General features: G+C 36.1%; 1 protein-coding gene and 1 pseudogene across 1 annotated transcript; both read left to right on the top strand.

Annotated features, from left to right (window-relative positions):
- The first annotated feature begins 8,573 nt into the window (after positions 1–8,573).
- Positions 8,574–9,823, top strand: LOC123202820 (geraniol 8-hydroxylase-like). Its single transcript, XM_044618969.1, has 2 exons — positions 8,574–8,865; positions 8,994–9,823. Exons 1-2 carry the CDS (start codon positions 8,608–8,610, stop codon positions 9,630–9,632), a joined length of 897 nt encoding a protein of 298 aa, XP_044474904.1. The 5' UTR covers positions 8,574–8,607; the 3' UTR covers positions 9,633–9,823.
- Positions 9,824–12,529: 2,706 nt separating this feature from the next.
- Positions 12,530–14,129, top strand: LOC123202841 (annotated as a pseudogene).
- Positions 14,130–15,997: the final 1,868 nt, after the last annotated feature.

The following is a 15,997-nucleotide window of genomic DNA, read 5'->3' as shown; positions in this document are numbered from 1 at the left end:
TAAAAGGCTGGGAATTAATAGTAGATTTGATCGTGTTTGAGATGTCTGATTTTGATATGATCTTGGGAATGGATTTTCTTAGCAAGTATAGGGCTAAGATCGACTATAAGAAAAAGAAGGTCAAGTTCAACTTGGATAATGGTGATAAGTTCTCATTTGGTGAAGGTCGACTACTAAGCATGATGATTAGCAGTATCATAGCTAGAAAAATGTTGAGTAAGGGATGTATTGGGTATTTAGCACATGTGGTGGATAAATCTAATTCTGAGTCAACTCTAAGTGTGGAAAACACTCCAGTGGTCTGTGAGTTTTCAAACATGTTCCCTAATAGCTTGCCAGGACTAGCACCTAAAAAAGAGGTAGAGTTCAGCATCGAGTTGGCCCCAGGAACAACACCAATATTGAAGGCACCTTATCGTATGGCCCCAGCAGAACTTCAAGAATTAAAGAAGCAGCTACAAGAATTACTTGATAGTGGGTTTATTCGACCGAGTCATTCACCATGGGGTGCACCAATCCTCTTTGTAAAAAAGAAAGATGGATCAATGTGTATGTGTATCGAGTATAGAGAGCTTAACTGAGTGACTATTAAAAATAAATACCCACTACCAAGAATCGATGACTTGTTTGACCAATTGAGAGGAGCTACAGTGTTTTCAAAGATAAACTTGAGGTTTGGATATCATCAAGTTCGAGTTACAGAAAAGGATATCCTAAAAACTATATTCAGAACTAGATATGGGTATTACGAATTCGTGGTGATACCTTTCGGGTTAACTAATGCCCTAGCAATTTTCATGGATCTTATGAACAGGGTGTTTCAAGATTAGTTGGATAGTTTCATCGTAGTCTTTATCGATGACATTTTGGTATATTCCAAGACTCGAGAAGATCATAAGCAACATCTGAAATTAGTTTTGCAAAGACTAAAGGATCAACAATTATATGTCAAATTCTCTAAATGTGAATTTTGGTTGGATCGTGTGATCTTTCTAGGACATGTGGTCTCAGCTAATGGTATTTCCATAGATCCAAGTAAAGTGGAAGCTGTGATGGAATGGCAAAGATCAAGATCAGCTAAGGAGGTTAGGAGTTTCTTGGGGTTAGCTAGCTATTACCAATGGTTCGTTGAGGGATTTTCCAAATTAACTCGACCATTGACGGAATTGACTCGTAAAGATGTTCCCTTTTATTGGTTTTCAAATTATAAGGATAGTTTCCAAGCCTTGAAACAAAGATTGACTACGGCTCTAGTTTTGGCTTTATCAATTGATGGTGAGGAATATGACCTATATACAGATGTATCACATCAAGGATTTGGAGTTGTCTTGATGCAAAGGGGCAAAGTAATTGCATATGCCTCCCGCCAACTAAAGGATTATGAAAACAGGTATCCAACTCATGATTTAGAGTTGGCTGTAGTGGTATTTGCTCTTAAGATTTGGTGCCATTATTTGTATAGGGTGAAAACGAACGTGTACACTGATCACAAAAGCTTGAAATATTTCTTCACTTAGAAAGAGTTGAATATGCGACAACGTGGATGGCTAGAATTGGTTAAAGATTATGACATGGACATCAAATACCATCCAGGTAAGGCTAATGTAGTAGCCGATGCTTTAAGTAGGAAGGTAATGTTGTCTCACATGGCTATATCCCCTGAGTTACAACGGGATATCCTTCACAAGCAAATTGAGTTGGTCACAGGGTTATTGGCTGGATTGGATATCAGATCAACTCTATTAGATGAAATCAAAGTTAGGCAGGGTTCTTGTAACCTCTCATAACCATTGGGTGTGTTACAGAAAAACGGCATGAGTTCCCCTATTTTAGAGGGCCCGGGAAATTTTTTTCTCTTTTTAATTATGCCCTGTAACACTCCCAATTAACAATTCACACAAACAGTCCTACCAACCGACTGGATTTTTATCAACTTAATCACAATTACAAAAATAAGTACATAATAATAACTATTATAAAAATTATCACCCACAGAACTTTATAATCAATTTTCATAACTAGCCATATATATATACATATACATATATATAGATATAGCTATACAAAATCATATATATATATATATAGATATAGGAAACAAAATATATACATATCCACCAATATCTACATCAAGTATATATATATGCATATATTCACATATACATCAAAACATATAAATCAACAACAATATGGTGCCTTCATCCCTCAGTCTCATGTCTCATTAGTGCTCTCCGGGAACCTTTGCTGTATTTCTTTAACTGTAAAATATTAAATTAAACGGAGTGAGCGACTATGGCTCAGTAAAAAAATCATACTCAATACTCAAAGTATTTTATACCAGTACTAATATTTTCCATACTCAGCGTGTCTGAGCTATTTACCACAAAATAATTGACACAGAATACGCATTTAACACGTATCATAATTCTTTTCTTTCACACATTTATTCATTTCTTTACTATATAGATATGATTCACTCATTATGATTTATGCATGTATGAGTGCCATGACATTTCTATTTTCTGATCGTACATCTTTCTCAACTTTTTATCAGCCACACAGGCTTGTATGCATAGTTTTAATGCAAATGAGTTTCATAAAATATTTACTAATTTGTTTCTCTCTCTCTTTCTCATTGATCGGTCTCGACTACATATGACAGTACTTGCAGTCACCATACAAAGTATAATTCTCTCTTACACGCATATATTTTTTTTCTTTGCTATCCACACAGTACAACTAATATTTTTCTTTTGTTGTCCACACAGTACAACTGATATTTTTCTTTGCTATCCACACAGTACAACTGATATTTTTTCTTTGCTGTTCACACAGTACAGCTAATATTTTTATTTGTTGTCCACACAATACAGCTGGTTGTCCACACAGTACAACTGATTATTTTATTTGCTGTCCACACAGTACAGCTGGCGTGTAAGGATTTTTAGTATGTTTTCTGCTTTCTTGTATCATATGAGTCATTATAAAACCAAAAATACTTATTTTCCATTTTCTAAAAGTATGCATGACTTAGAAAATATTTTTCCTCTTTCTTTTTTTGTCTAAATCATGCATATGCTATGATTTCTCATGTATGCATATATAATCATAATATGAAATATGCTCATTCATTGTTTTCTCTTATTCTTTTCATTCCTTATCAAATATCATATTCTCCTCTCATGCATTTATATATCTCATACATTTAATTAATTTCAAAATATACAATGTAGGCTTAATATAAGGGTTATCACACATTTTATGCACATAATTAAGCAAAATTAACCTATATCACATAAAATGACATTTTTGCCCTTATGGCCAAAATTACCTTTTTACCCTTATGGCCAAAAATTACATCCAGAATCCTAATGAATTTCTTTATCCTTTTAAGCATAAATCACTTTAATTCTAATACCTTACACACTTATGTAAGTAAAGGTTATTTAAATAACCTAACTCAAATTTACTTCAAGTATGTAAAGTATGAAATTCTTACATTTTATTTGCTAAATAGATGATTTAAGCTTATTCACCTTCTTTTCTTCTTTCTGGCAACCTTAATCAACCAAAAATATGATCATCCATCAAAACCCTAAACTTGACATATCTTAAAATTTAAATTTCTTACCTTAAAACTGATCAGAATTGACAGATCTACATTTTTTATAACTGGAGGCATTGGAAATTAGGTGGTTTAGCTAGGTTTTTGGACGAATTTTGGTTAAGGGAAGCTTTAGCTAAAAAACAATGGAGGTTCTTGTAACACCTCAGGTCAAATAACCCGGCCCACTGTTAAGATATTGTCCACTTTGGACACACAGTCCATCATGGGTTTGCTTCTGGGCTTTGCAACCCAAAACGCGTCTTAACAGTTAAGGGGCTCACAGGCTATTTAACCAATTCAATTCTCCCACCACTAACCAATGTGGGATCCAAAGACAGAGCACACACAGATCCAGCATCTCTCCCGTGCTTTGTCGATGTGGGATTCGCCTAAGGGTATCACATACACCCCCCCTTACGGGACTCAGCGTCCTCGCTGAGGTTTGCCCCACCATCGTTCAAGAGGACACGCGGAGTTGCTCTGATACCATTTGTAACACCCCAGGTCCAATAGCCCGGCCCACTGTTAAGGCAAACCTCAGCGAGGACGCTGAGTCCCGTAAGGGGGGGGTGTATGTGATACCCTTAGGCGAATCCCACATCGACAAAGCACGGGAGAGATGCTGGATCTGTGTGTGCTCTGTCTTTGGATCCCACATTGGTTAGTGGTGGGAGAATTGAATTGGTTAAATAGCCTGTGAGCCCCTTAACTGTTAAGACGCGTTTTGGGTTGCAAAGCCCAGAAGCAAACCCATGATGGACTGTGTGTCCAAAGTGGACAATATCTTAACAGTGGGCCGGGTTATTGGACCTGAGGTGTTACAAATGGTATCAGAGCAACTTCGCGTGTCCTCTTGAACGATGGTGGGGCAAACCTCAGCGAGGACGCTGAGTCCCGTAAGGGGGGGTGTATGTGATACCCTTAGGCGAATCCCACATCGACAAAGCACGGGAGAGATGCTGGGTCTGTGTGTGCTCTGTCTTTGGATCCCACATTGGTTAGTGGTGGGAGAATTGTATTGGTTAAATAGTCTGTGAGCTCCTTAACTGTTAAGACGCGTTTTGGGTTGCAAAGCCCAGAAGCAAACCCATGATGGACTGTGTGTCCAAAGTGGACAATATCTTAACAGTGGGCCGGGCTATTGGACCTGGGGTGTTACAGTTCTCGGCAAAATGGGAGAGAAAATGAATAGGCATAAGTTTATAAGCCTATTGGACCATTTTGCCCTTAATCTTTTCCATAAATTACTATTTTATCCTTAGCCAATTACCAAAAACCCTTAGCACCACCATATAATTTCAAGTGTGCCCTTCAATTTTAATTCCCACTTTGTCCCTTGAATCTTTATAAAATGATCATTTTACCCCCTTTGAAAAATATTGCTCATTTAGTAGTTTTCTATGATTCTTTTGCAATTTCTTTACACAAGTTATAAAATCAACTCTAGGGGTAATTTTGGAAGTGGAGTTTACTGACACACCTGAATTCGGATGTTACACTTCTGATGAGTGGTGTGCACAAATGATACAAAGGGTTGCTGAAGGACTTGAATCGAACTTCGGAGTAGTTAATGGGGTCTTAAGATTCAGAGATTGTGTATGCATTCCTCAAGATGATGACTTAAGAACTCAAATTCTAACTGAAGCACATATTACACTTTACACTGCTCACCCTAGGAGTGTGAAAATGTACCAGGACTTGAGAAGAATTTACTGGTGGTTTGGTATGAAAAAGGCAGTAGCAGATTTTGTATCAAAGTGCATGGTTTGTCAACAGGTTAAGGTAGAGCATCAGCGACCCTCTGGATTGTTGTAACCTTTAACCATACCCGAGTGGAAATGGGAGGAGGTCTCAATGGACTTTGTGGTGGGATTACCAAAGGTTAGAGGTGAATTCAATGCCTTGTGGGTTATTGTGGATCGACTGACTAAGTCGACACACTTTATTTCGGTTAGAGATAATATGGGCACAGATCAATTAGGACAAATCTACGTAAGAAAGATAGTCAAACTTCATGGAGTGCCAAGGAGGATCGTGTCGGACAAGGATACACGACTTGTTTCAGCTTTTTGGCCAAGTTTACAGAAGGCATTAGGTACTCGATTATCTTTTAGTACAACATATCACCCCCAGTCAGATGGTCAAACAGAGAGGGTTAATCAAGTAATTGAAGATATGTTAAGGGCATGTTGTCTAGATCATGGGATGAGTTGGATTAATGTTTTGCCTCTGATAGAGTTTGCCTACAGCAATAGCTATCAGACAATTATTCAAATGGCCCCATACGAGGCCCTTTATGGGAGGAAATGTCGATCACCATTGCATTGGGATGAAATTGGAGAAAGAGATGAATTGGCTAGCGCTTTAGGGCCTGAGATGACCCAACAAATGATTAATCAGGTGAGGTTGATCTGAGAAAGGATAAAACAGGCCCAAGATCGACAAAAGAGCTACACCGATCAGAGGAGACGTGACTTGGAGTTTGAGGTTGGTGACTATGTGTTTGTCAAGGTTGCTCCATATCGACATGTTATGAGATTCGACAGAAAAGGAAAGTTAGCACCGCGATATATTGGCCCGTATGAAATTATTGAGAGGATTGGTAAGGTGGCATATTGGCTTGCATTGCCACTAAACATGAGACGTATTCATAATGTGTTTCATATATCATTGTTGCGTAAATGTCTTGGTGACCCATCCTAAGTAGTTAAAATAGAAGACGTTGAGTTAGCAGCCAATTTGGTATATGAGGAGCGCCTTACACAAATAGTGGATCGACAAATTAAGATACTTAGGCATCGACAGATTCCTTTAGTCAAGGTTCAATGGCAAAATCACCAGGCCGAAGAGGCTACTTGGGAGTTAGAAGAAGATATGAGGCAGAGATTTTCTAAACTATTTGAGTGAATTTCGAGGCTGAAATTCTTATTAGGGGGAGAAATGTAATATTCCTAAATTAATAAAAGGGCAATTTAGTCATTTTGTTAAATGTTTGAATTAATATATATAAATATATATATGTTTATATATATATAAGACGCTTGTTTAGGTAAGAGATTGCATATGGGAAACGCATATCCTTTTTCCCATCAATTGTGAGCAGGCGTAACGCACTCTTCCTGCCAATTATGTTAGACTGAGTAACGCCTGCTGGATATAATTCTCCTGGAAGACGTTTCGGAGGGAGAGCAGTATAAAAGAAAAGAGACAGATTTCTAAAGATCTCTCGGTTGGGTTTTCTTATTTGTTTCCTTTGCACCAAGAAAGGAATTCTTACTACATAATTGTTACATAGCCAACAACCATTTCTTACGCAGCCAAAGAGAAAGAAGAATCTTCCGTTTTCTGGTCGGAAAAAGAGGTCTTTGAAGGGATTACTGCCACGCGAAGACGGACGTCATCGCCGGAGGAGAGGTAGGCTTTTGATCTATCCTTCCCTGTTGCAATTTGTGTACTGTAAAACTAGTTGATAATTTGTTGCATATATATATATATATATATATATATATATATATATATATATATATATATATATATATATATATATATATATATATATATATATATACGTGTGTTTTGTGTGTTTTGTGTGTGTGTATATATATAAAAGGAGATAGACATACAAATGCATCGTGAATTCGGAATTGATTAAGCGGTGATGATGGATTGCAATATAATAATTGAAATAATCTTGTTTAAATTGATGGAGTCTGATTCGGTGCTTAGGCATGTAAAGAAAGAAAATCTGAGAAAGAATGTCAGAAAGAAACGTAGGCGCTTAGTTGTTCCTTTTCTGCACTTTCAGTTTTGGTGATACTGATTTTTCTTATTGCTATAAGCGTATATGTATTTGCTAATGGTCGTACGTATTACGTGGCTGTGTGATGATATTTCTGAAGGATTTAATAATTATATGGGTGCTGGTGTTGGTTTGCATGTGTGCCTATATATATATATATATATATATATATATATATATATATATATATATATATATATAGAAGGCGTACAACACGTACGTCGAACGTGTAGCGCCTCTGGTGATGTTCTCACTGTCACCGTGTTGTGCACTTGTCGGATGGGCTGTGCACCTGTCGGACGTGCAACAAGGATGCCGAGTAGTGTTGCGCACGCCAGACAGAATAAAATCTCTAGAAACTGGAGTGTTATGGTATGGTGAAATTTTTGGATGGAAATTGAAGTCTGCTTTGCATGCCAGTCATGCATTGGGCTGATATGCTATGTGCACGCCCGCAGAAATTAAGATGTACTTGCACCATTTAAGCTATTTCTTTTTGGGTTGGGATGCCATGTGCTAGCCTTGAGTATGTTCAAACCGATAGATGATATGTCTCGGTTTCGAGTGAAGATAAAGAAAAAAATTTATTTTGACATAGGGTGTTAACATGAACGACACCTAAGACGGGTGTTCGGATTTGGTGAAAATGGATATATAATGAAACTAAAATAAACGCCCTTAAATATGATGACGTAAGAGGCACTTGAGATGGGTGTCCAGTTGAGGAAATCAGGGATGGATGTGACGGTGAGACTCCGTCGAAAATATCCATATGAAATATCAGATTTATTACAAAGGTCTACTGAATCTTACAATTTATATATTTATTTTGGGGTGTTGCAGGTAGGAAAAATAACGAGGCAAGCAGGGAGGCAAGTGGATCAGCACGTTGAACTGCGCTTTGGCTATAATTATTTTACTTATATTTCAATCATTTTCACAATAATTTATTTTATGAAATCCATGGATTCCGGAACCATCAATTTATTTATATTCACTGAATTTTACTTTGAGACATTTTGGCACATTTTCTTTGTATTCCAATAAGTATTTTATGATGATTTCTCATAAACATCAAATTGTATTTGATGGTTATCATTATTAAAATAATAATAATAATAATAAATTAATCAATTACCATTAAAGGTCCGTTTCCAGAATGGGATGTTACACAGAGTTTAAGGAGCTGGTGTGGAATATTATGGTAGAAGCTGGAAAGCCTAACGTGGCCGATTATTTTCCTGTGCTGAAAAAGATTGACCCCCAGGGAATAAAACGTCGCTTGAGGATTCACTTTGGGAAGATGTTGGAGCTCTTTGATCGCATGATCGATCAACGCTTGAAGCTGAGAGAAGTCCCTGGTTATTTTAAAACCAATGACATCTTGGAGACTCTTCTCAACATCATGGAAGACAAAACTGAAGCTACTAATAGGGATTATATCAGGCATTTATTTCTGGTTTGTATTTCTTTAATTTACCTTGTATTTTTTATGCTTATAAGTGCATATAGTATTGTTCTTACTCTTAAGTCCTACGATATCTTTACGCTGTAATGAGGTGTTATCTATTCTTCGTTTGTCAACAGGATTTGTTTGCTGCAGGTTCTGACACAACTTCCAGCACACTGGAATGGGCAATGGCGGAGCTCCTCCGTAATCCCAAAGCCTTATCAGAAGCTCGGTTAGAGCTGGAGCAAACTATAGGCAAAGGGAACCCAGTTGAGGAAGCAGACATCACTCAGTTGCCTTACTTACAAGCAATCATCAAAGAAACTTTAAGATTGCATCCACCAGTTCCCTTTTTGATTCCCCGCAAATCCTCCACAGACATGGAAATCAATTGCTTCACAATTCCAAAGGACGCCCAAGTTTTAGTCAATGTATGGGCAATTGGTAGAGGCGAAAACTTATGGGATGACCCCAACACGTTTCTCCCAGAAAGATTCTTGGGGTCCAATGTTGATGTCAAAGGCAGAAATTTCGAGCTCATTCCTTTCGGTGGGGTGCGGCGAATCTGCCCTGGAATGCCACTGGCAATCCGAATGCTGCATTTAATGTTGGCCTCGCTTCTTCACGCCTTTGATTGGAAGCTTGAAGATGGCATTACACCAGAAGAAATGGACATGGAAGACAAGTTCGGCATCACTCCACAGAAGGCAAAGCCGCTTCTTGCCATTCCCTTTGCGTGCAAATTGAAGAAGTTTGAGTTGCTAGCAAATAAATAATCTTCAAAATTGCCCTCGCCAGAAAAAAAAAAAAAAATAATAAACAGTTATTTGTTTGTCAACTCTCGCAAAATTTAGAGAGACTATGAAAAAAGACTATTTAATAATTTTCAAATTTGGACTATTAAACGGATATTTGTTGTATCTCATATCCATCTTCTCAATATAATAGTCTAACTACTTCGATGTTATGACCTTAGTCAGTGGAGGTGTTTTCTATATTATAATCTCTTTAATTTCAACAAATTCTCTCAAAATATAATAATTTCGTTTAATACATTTAGGCTTCTAATATGCCTTTGGTTCTTTCACCTATGTAATAGTATCAGTATTGTTAGGGAATATAGTTATTGGATAAGTTATATTTGGATCCACACCAAATTCAGATACAAACATGTGCATTCATACAACATTTTTTGCTACTTCTAAAATAATAATATATTTAGCTTCTATAGTAGAGTCAGTTGTGGTTAATTGTTTGAAACTTTTTTAACTAATCGTAGCTCCATTATATATGAAAATGAATCATGATGTAAACTTTTTATTATCAATGTTTGACTAAAAATTAGAGTTTTAGTATCCACGAATGTTTAACTCTAAGCATTCCTAACTTCGAATTAAATCTTTAGATCTTCTCAAGTATTTATGAATCAATTTTATGGTTGATCAATGTTTCTCCCTTGGATTAGCGTGATATCTATTCATAACACTTACAATATAGGATATGTAACACCTCTCCTTAGAAATATACCTTCATACGAAATATAGGCCAAAGAGACGTGTATCATTTGATTTTTTTAATTAAAAGCAGCAGAATTAAATGCATGATATTGAATAGTTACTTAAGGCTTGCAAAAAGGTGTAACTTAATAAATATATTAAATGCATAAAGAAATCCTTCATTAATGCAAATCGGTGTCTGAGATCAAATTGAAATCCATGAAGTGCATGATTGAAACATAAATACATAAATAACACAAAATCCAAAAATGATGATTTTGCTGCTCGCCTTCATGAAGCTGCTCGATATGCACATTAACAAGAATTGGACTCTACTCTCACAATCTATCAACTCTTAAGTCAAGCTTGCATAATCTCTCTTAATTTCTCAATTATTTTTGTTTTTATTTTATTTTAATATTTATTTAATAAAATCAGTTATTTTTCTTTCTGAAATTCATTTCAAATTGGATAATAATTCAAATGAATTTAATCTTTTTCATTATTTTGATAAATACTGTGAGAACATTTTAGTCAAACAAAATGAAATATTAGTAGTAAAATAATTCTACGTTGTACAAACATTATAAATCTAGTTTAACATGTGTCCATTTGGGTGGTATTAAACATCTTCATAGGCATATTAATACGAACTGTAAAAAAATGTCATAACACTTAAAAAGATAATAATAAATTTCTTTTACATAGTCAAGATAGACATGTGAGTCATTTTCTGCTAGTCCATCCACTTCAGTAATGAGTAAGATATTTAATTTCACATATAGTTAACAAAACATGAGAAATTATACGACTATATATATTATCATAATTGATCAACATTTTACATTTAGTGATGATGGTCATTTAGAATAGTTTATATAAAATAATACACAACTTACTTTTGAATGAGTTTCTAGGAACACATTAAGATATAATATTACTAAGTAAATTAATGAAATTGTTTTAACGACTTCTAATTTATAAATATCTAGTATCCAAGATTTACAATATATTTGTGCAGGTTATCATTATATTAAGTCTAATTAGCAATTGCAAAAGAAAATTTTGGGATTTCAAGTTTTAGAATGTTTATATAGTGGTAACCATTCATGGAGAATTAGCTCCCATATTTATTGATAATTAAAAAAAAAGAAAAATATTTCAATCACATTTCATAATGCATTATTAGATGATAAATTATTTAGTTAATGTTGTGACATTTAAATCCACCTTTTGATGGTAAATTATTTCATGTTAATCATGCCTCTCAGTTAATAAATTTAATTATACAAGATGAAATAAAATTAGTACAAGAAGAAAGAGGAACATGTAATTCCCACAAGTTCGTAACAAAATCATTTTTGTCATTTTATGTTAAGTTGAGTTTATATTGACATGTAGAGTTGTAAAAATTTGATCAAGCTAAAAAGTCTTTAAAATTTGATAGTTGAACGATAATTTTTGGGGGTGAGTGCTCATTTAGTAAGTGCTAGACGGATAAATAAGATAACGTGTCATGATATAAATAAATTAAATGTTGAATGATTATTCTACTAAAGATAACGTCCGTTCCAACAATTATATGATTTAAAATTCTATAAAAGGGATGTGATTACATGAGTTTATTTCATTCCAAAACAAACGACCTGACTTAAAACTACTTAAAGTAAATTTTTCTGACGGCCACTGGCCTCCAAGCAGTTAGGTAATCATAATTTTTTTTAAAAAAAAATTTATGGCTACAATGACAGGCCATGTTAAACTGACTTGTAAATCTAGTTTTCAAGTCTAAGCACGATCCACTTAACCTATCGGTGTAGCACAATTTATAATTTTCCTAATCGGGTAAAAAAAGAAGGGTTCGAGCTGGGCTTCGGGCTGACCTAGCCCCCTGCCATATCAAGTTAGGCCATTCACAAACCCCATGTGCCATGGCTAGCCAAGCCGAATTATTAGTACCACAGGACCAAACACAGTCCATCGTTAATTTGCTGTTTTATCCAGCTTGTTTGATGATGATTGATGACCGTCTGATTGTAATATGTCAAAAGACAATAATAATGTGAAGTAAGAGAATTCGATTTACAATTTTCATCACTATAAATAATCAAACCTCGTCCATTTAATTTAATCTAGTGTTTCTCTAAGCAAGAAAAAAATGGATGCCATATTTTGTTGTATAATATGGCAACTCCTTTCACATGGCTTTCAATAACAGCCCTCAACTCCATTTTCGGAGGAACCAAACCAGCTTCTCGGAAGCTTCCTCCTGGACCCAACAAACTCCCTATCATCGGCAACCTCTTTGTTCTTGGTGAAAAACCACACAGGTCCATGGCGGAGCTCGCCAAGATTCATGGCTCCATTATGAGTCTTCCACTGGGCCAGTTGACCACCATTGTCAATTCTTCCGAATCCATGGCCAAAAAAGTCCTAATTCACGATTCATCTTTCTGTAATCGTTCCGTTCCTGACGCCCTTCTCGCTCATCAGCATGATGACTTCAGCATTGTTTGGCTTCCAGTCTCCACCAAGTGGAGAACTCTCAGGAAAATCAGCAACTCGCATATTTTCAATACTCAAAAACTTGACGCCAGTCAAGACCTCCGGCGCAAGAAAGTGTAGCAACTCCTTTCTTATGTTGAAGAAAATTGCCATGCCGGTAAAGCCATAGATATCGGCCGAGCCGCTATCAGAACTAGTCTTAATTTGATATCAAACATTATGTTCTCCGTTGACTTGGCCGAACCCAGATCAGAGTTTAGGGACCTCGTGTGGAGAATTGTGGTAGAAGCCGGTATGCCAAACGTGGCCGATTATTTTCCTGCGCTGAAAAAGATTGATCCCCAGGGGATAAGACGTCGCTTGACCATTCACTTTGGGATGATGTTGGAGCTCCTTGATCACCTAATTGATCAGCACTTGAAGCTTAGAGAAGTCCCTGGTTATGTTAAAACCAATGACATATTGGAGACTCTTCTCAACATCATGGAAAACAAAACTGAAGCTACCAACAGAGATTATATTAGGCATTTATTTCTGGTTTGTATTTCTTTAATTTAGCTTGTATTTTTTATGCTTAAAAGTGCTTATAGTATTGTTCTTACTTTAAGTCCTAGGATCTCTTTACACTGGGATGAGGTGTTATATATTATTTCTTTGTTTCAGGATTTGTTTGCTGCCGGTACTGACACAACCTCCAACACACTGGAATGGGCAATGGCCGAACTCCTCCAGAATCCTGAAGCCTTATCAGAAGCCCAGTTAGAGCTGGAGGAAACTATAGGCAAGGGGAACCCAGTTGAGGAATCAGACATCACTCAGTTGCCTTACTTACAAGCAATCGTCAAAGAAACTTTGAGATTGCATCCGCCAGCTCCCTTTTTGATTCCCCGCAAATCCTCCACAGACGTGGAAATCAACGGCTTCACAATCCCAAAGGATGCCGGAGTTTTAGTGAATGCATTTACAATTGGCAGAAACGAATATTTATGGGATGACCCCAATACCTTTTTCCCGGAAAGATTCTTGTGGTCCAATGTTGATGTCAAAGGCAGAAGTTTCGAACTCATTCCGTTCGTTGGGGGACAACGAATCTGCCCTGGATTGCCACTGGCAATCAGAATGCTACGTTTAATGTTGGCCTCGCTTCTTCACGCCTTTGATTGGAAGCTTGAAGATGGCATTACGCCGGAAGAAATGGACATGGAAGACAAATTTGGCATCACTCTAGAGAAGGCACAGCCGCTTCTTGCCATCCCTGCCGCGTGCAAATAGAACAAGTTTGACATGGTAACAAATAAATAATCTTCATATTTTTAAGTTTATAAGTCATTGTAGTTTTTCCAAAAACAAAAACACGCTTTGAACTGGAATTGGGATGGATTAGGCCTCGTATGGATTTTGCCTGCATTAACGAGTTGAAGAAATCTGTGTTGGTGTTGGACATGGACTCGGTAACAGTCCAACACTGAAACCCAAACTCATTTTTATTTTGGGTTTTGGTTAAAGTTGTTGGTGGGATGGAATTAGAGCTGTCAAAGGCCGACAAGACCCCTATTGAAAAAGCCCGGCCCGAGATGGGTCTGGCCGGTAAAATTGTTGGTTGATTAGTTTGATACAACATGTTTTAATTTAAAAAAAAAAACAGAAGTAAAAAATGGATATTAATTAAAATAGACATAAAAATTTACATATAAACTTTTTAAGGTAAATTTTTAATGAATTTAATTTTTTAAACAAATTTAATATTTATTCTAATAATACCTATTTCTAATAAATACCTCTTTTAAGGAAATTTAAGTCATTATATTAATTATATAAAAAAAAACATAATATATAAGGATAAATTAGGAAAGTAAAATACAAATTAAAGGTATTTTAGTAAATTTATATTAATAAGAATGTAAAATAATAAAAAGCCCAAAAGGGTATTATAGTAATTGTATATTTTAGTGTACTATTTCTACTAACTAAGTGTTTTGGGTGGGAAAATGTTAATTACCCATTATTCTGTACCACTTCGATTAACTGAGTTGGTGTTTTGGGTGGGAAAATGCAATTAATGCTAAGGGTGGAAAAGGGTTTTTGCACCAAAATTTGGGTGGGACAATGTTAATTACCCATTATTGATTACACTAAATTATTTTAGCCAACCTTTTTTTACTTGTTTCAAATTAACTTTCTTGCATGCACCAAAGGAAATGCGCTGTAAAAAGGGAAATTAATAAATTACCCCAAAATTAAGGCACTAAAACGAAATTATCCCTGGATTTCACTGTTAAACAAAAATGCCTCAAAATTCAGAAGAGACGAATTTGCCCCTCAGAGACGAAACGGGCGTTAACCACGCGCATTCAGCCAAACACACGAAAACAAAATTTTCGAATGCGCGTTTCGCGTACTCGGTAACATGGATTTTCTCCGACGATTTTTGCGACGTTTCTGGCAATGAAGATGGACAAAAAGGTTAGTAAAACAACCCTTGTCATCTCTTCATGCATTTTGGTTGATGATTTGAGCGATTTGATGTGAAATTACCCAGTTTAGCATTAGGGTTTCAATTTGGTATGATTGACGAAAATGCTTGATTTCTTTGTGATTTTGATGAATATTCTTAGGGCTTTTGTGTTATATTAGGTGTAGATTTGGAGGGTGAAATGTGGCCACACGAATTAGGTAGTCACCACGCGAATGGCACAATGACCACACGAATTCGTGTGGTGAGAATTGTTGAAGACAGGGTTGTTTTTTACACTTTTCAAACTTCGTGGACTACATGTAATCATGTGGTTGGGGGGTGAAACTGCTCGTTTTCATCGTGTGGTAAGGCATAATAAAAATTAGAAAACTTTGTGGACTTGCATAATTACAATCAACCCCCCGAATTCGTGCGATTGACGTGCGAATTCGCATGGAGGGGGCAAATTACGATTTTCTAGAGTTATCCAGCATGCGTTTCCTGTGGTTGGAATCAGGGGGGCAGAATGCGATTATATTAAATTTTAGGGCTTTTTTGATATTTTCCATATGGGATCAAATTAAAATTTATCCATCTTAAGGTTTTTTGACGTGTCGAATTCGAATTTGATATCTGTTTTTTCGAATAAGGCCTCTATGTATAGAATTGAATAATTTATTCTCTA

Source organism: Mangifera indica, chromosome 19 (genome assembly GCF_011075055.1).
Source record: "Mangifera indica cultivar Alphonso chromosome 19, CATAS_Mindica_2.1, whole genome shotgun sequence".
Taxonomy (NCBI): Eukaryota; Viridiplantae; Streptophyta; class Magnoliopsida; order Sapindales; family Anacardiaceae; genus Mangifera; species Mangifera indica.
Note: the sequence above shows the minus strand (reverse complement) of the source record. Positions and strands in the feature narration are given on the sequence as shown.